Here is a 3,734-nt window from a genome sequence, read left to right as displayed (position 1 = left end):
AACAAAGAAAGTGAAGTCCTTTCTCTTTTGCATGTTGCAGTATAGAATTGAAGACAGAGTACAGCAATATAAATGTATGGATGACATAAGGCTCTCAACCATAATCATATGAAGCAAATTGTTTGGTATAAAGATAGACTGTCATAAATCAGCAGGATATATAGAGCATGGTCTGGGTGTACATTTGCACATTGGATGCAATCCAGAATGAGGATTAGAGTGTGCCTGTCAGGTTTGTCAAGGGAGATCAGTATCCAAAGCCCAAGATCAATGAAAGGATGCCACATAATAAAGGGAGAAAGGGGTTAACCTCATTCCCTAGCAGACCACATTAGAAATGAATTGGCCAAATAGTTATAGAGGAGGCATATGAAAAATACATCTTCTATGCTTGATATTTCAAACGCCCACCTTTTGTTTTATCACGTATACTTTCTTTGTGAAGTGTTGGTTTTCCCTTTGCTCATTTTTTTTCCCTTGGGTCTATCTTAGGTAAGATTTTTTATTTTATAAATATAACACTACTTTTGTCTTTCGGATGAGTTTAATTTGTTCTCATATTATTTTCGTTGGGCATCAGGGGATGTAATCAGGGCTGCAAAGCTGCCAAAAACAAGGGAGATTATTCTTCCTCACAGTCTCTCAGGGACACCTGGCTTATGCTTCTCCCTCATTCATTTTGTTGCCCCTTCTCCCTCACTCTTTGTCTTTCCCCTTCTTAAACAGATTCTTTTTTTTTAAACGTTCGTGAAATATACAGCAGAAAATGCCTATTCCAATAGAGAGCCCCAAATCTATTTGTCCATGGGAGGAGTAAGAATTGGCCTTTCTGGAAGCCATTTCTGCATTTTGTAGGGGAATGACCACTGATCTGGCATATTTGGGTTGGATACATTCCTAGCATCACCAGGATGGCAGGGGCTGAGAAACCCAGGAGGCCATGGTGTCCTGCATGTGTGTGACCTGTAGTGTGTGAGCAGCCCCCACAACAGGGTGCCAGGGCTCATAAATCCCAAGGTGACACAACACAGGGGCCTGAACTCGATCAAGAGAGGCCACTAAGAAGGGGATCTTGTTCAATGCATGGGATGCCTTTGCAACACGATGAATACAGTGGGAGAGACAGTGTGCACAAGGAAGTCCCTGTGCCTTGAGAGTTCAGAGGTAGCAGAGAGGCCACTTCCCTCCTCAGCATGTCGGACAGCCTCTCTCCTCAGTCTCCCTCCTGTTCATCCCCCTTGCAGCACTGGCTTTGCTTCTTTGACTTGAACCTTGGAAACAAGTATCTTCCTCGGGGCCTTTGCACTGGCCATTCCCTTTGCTGGGCACACACTTCCATAGAACAATGAAAATAGAATATTCTATTCAATCTCTGCTTTATCCCTGTTTTCCTTTTCCTGGCACCCCTCACCATCTGCAAAGGTATGCAATTCTCTTATTTGCTTGTACATTTTTTCTCCATCACTGTAGGGACTTTTGTTCTTAAGTAGCCTATGCTCATTGCTTAGAGTGTGCCTGAAACACCATCAGCAATCAATATATATTCCTGAAATATTTGAAGAATTTCTTAGTAAAACTATAAAATATATGGTTTCTTAGGAAAGAAGCTAATTAAAAAAAAATACCAGATGTGGCAGAGGAGATCCTCTAGGGGGGGCCATATCCATATAGAACTTCTTAAAAATTATTTCAGAGGACGTCCGGTTGGCTAGATCCAATGAGCATCTGACTCTTGATCTCAGCTCGGGTTTTTTGTTGTTGTTGTTGTTGTTGTTGTTTTTTAATTTATTTAAGAGAGAGAACAAGAGAGAGAGCAAGAGCCAGGAGTGGGAGAGGGAGAAGCAGACTCCCCGCTAAGTAGGGAACCTGAAGCAGGGCTTGATCCCAGAACCCTGCGATAATGACCGGAGCTGAAGGCAGATGCTTAACTGACTGAGCCACCCAGGCGCCCTCAGCTCAGCTCTTCTCTAGGGTCCTGAGTACAAGCACCACGTTGGGCTCCATGCCCAGATGGAACCCCCTTAAAAACAAAAACAATAAACAATAAACAAAATAAAAAGTATGTCTGGACTGCAAAATATGAAATGTACCATTTCAAATCTGTGAGTAATGCAAGTTGTGTGAATATCAATCATGTTATTTCCCACTTTTCCAGAAGTCACCTCCACCGCATGGAACCAGAAAATGATACACAAATTTCTGAATTTTTTCTTCTGGGATTTTCAGAGAAGCCACAACTGCAGCCCCTCATATTTGGGCTTTTCCTCTCCATGTACCTGATCACTGCATTTGGAAACATGCTCATCATCCTGGCCATTAGCACAGACCCCAACCTGCACACCCCCATGTACTTCTTCCTCTCCAACCTGTCCTTTGTAGACATCTGCTTCACCTCTACCACCATCCCCAAGATGCTGATGAATATACAGAAAGAGAGCAAAGTCATCACGTATGCAGGCTGCGTTACTCAGATTTATTTCCTCATATTCTTTGCTGTGCTGGACGTCTTTTTACTGAGTGTGATGGCCTATGACCGGTTTGTGGCCATCTGTCATCCCCTGCACTATGGGATCATCATGAACCCCCTGCTCTGTGGACTACTGGTTCTGGTGTCCTGGGTCATGTGTATCCTGAATTCCTTGTTACAAAGTTTAATGATGTTGCGTCTGTCCTTCTGTACACACTTGCATATCCCCCACTTTTTTTGTGAACTCAATGAGATGATCCAAATTGCCTGTTCTGACACCTTTCTTAATAACTTGGTGATGTATTTTGCAGCTGTCCTGCTGGGTGGGGGTCCTTTTGCTGGGATCCTTTACTCTTATTCTAAGATAGTTTCCTCCATACGTAGAATATCATCAGCTCAGGGCAAGTATAAAGCATTTTCCACCTGTGCATCTCACCTCTCAGTTGTCTGTTTATTTTATTATACAATGCTTGGTGTGTACCTTAGCTCTGCTGTTCCCCAGAGCTCCCACTCAAGTGCAGTGGTCTCTGTGATGTACACAGTGGTCACACCCATGCTGAACCCCTTCATCTACAGCCTGAGGAACAGAGACATAAAGAGGGGTCTGAAAAGAGTCATTGGGGTTCCAGTGATGTGAGGGCCAATCTTCCTGGGGCTGAAGAAGTGCCCATGATTGCAGGGCTCACAGCCTCAGAGCTGGAACTGCTATTCTTTGATCAGGCTGTGGCAGTAGAATCGGTCCCTTCTATTTATTTCCTGGATTTTCCATTTGTTTTAATTCAACTGTGTTCATATATTTAAGTACTCACTTTTTAAGCCTCTATTCTTTTTTTTTAAAAGATTGTATTTATTTGAGATTTAGAATGAGATAGAGAGAGAGCATGGGGGGGAGGGTCAGAGGGAGAAGCAGACTCCCCGCTGAGCAGGGAGCCCGATGTGGGACTCGATCCCGGGACTCCAGGATCATGACCTGAGTCAAAGGCAGTCGCTTAACCAACTGAGCCACCCAGGGGCCCAAGCCTCTAATCTTTCTCATATACAGACAGTATCCCCTTTCTCCATTTTTAAAGGCTCCCAATGTTTTCCCCAACCACAGATAACGAAAGCCTGGAAATTTCTGCATCTTACATGGTACATGTTGTATTTCTTAAAGAAAATTTCATTTCAAATGACTTATGTCATGCCAAGTAAAATTTCACTAGCTTTCTTAAAATAATAATCATGAATTATATTCTTCATATGGAAGGTACTACACTTGGCCACTAAG

At 43.1% G+C, this 3,734-nt stretch overlaps 1 protein-coding gene across 1 annotated transcript; it reads left to right on the top strand.

The window, feature by feature from the left end:
* Positions 1–2,171: 2,171 nt before the first annotated feature.
* Positions 2,172–3,104, top strand: LOC112818169 (olfactory receptor-like protein OLF4). Its single transcript, XM_025865376.1, has one exon. The coding sequence runs from the start codon at positions 2,172–2,174 to the stop codon at positions 3,102–3,104; it is 933 nt and encodes a 310-aa protein (XP_025721161.1).
* The last annotated feature ends 630 nt before the right edge of the window (positions 3,105–3,734 follow it).

The sequence above is a fragment of the Callorhinus ursinus genome, unplaced genomic scaffold (genome assembly GCF_003265705.2).
Source record: "Callorhinus ursinus isolate GAN/ISIS: 27379988/994484 unplaced genomic scaffold, GSC_fseal_2.0 scaffold1167, whole genome shotgun sequence".
NCBI lineage: Eukaryota > Metazoa > Chordata > Mammalia > Carnivora > Otariidae > Callorhinus > Callorhinus ursinus.
This window is presented reverse-complemented; position numbering and strand designations above follow the sequence as displayed.

Excerpts from the sequence above, each read along its gene's own strand:
- LOC112818169 (XM_025865376.1), top strand. The coding sequence starts at position 2,172 with ATGGAACCAGAAAATGATACACAAATTTCTGAATTTTTTCTTCTGGGA.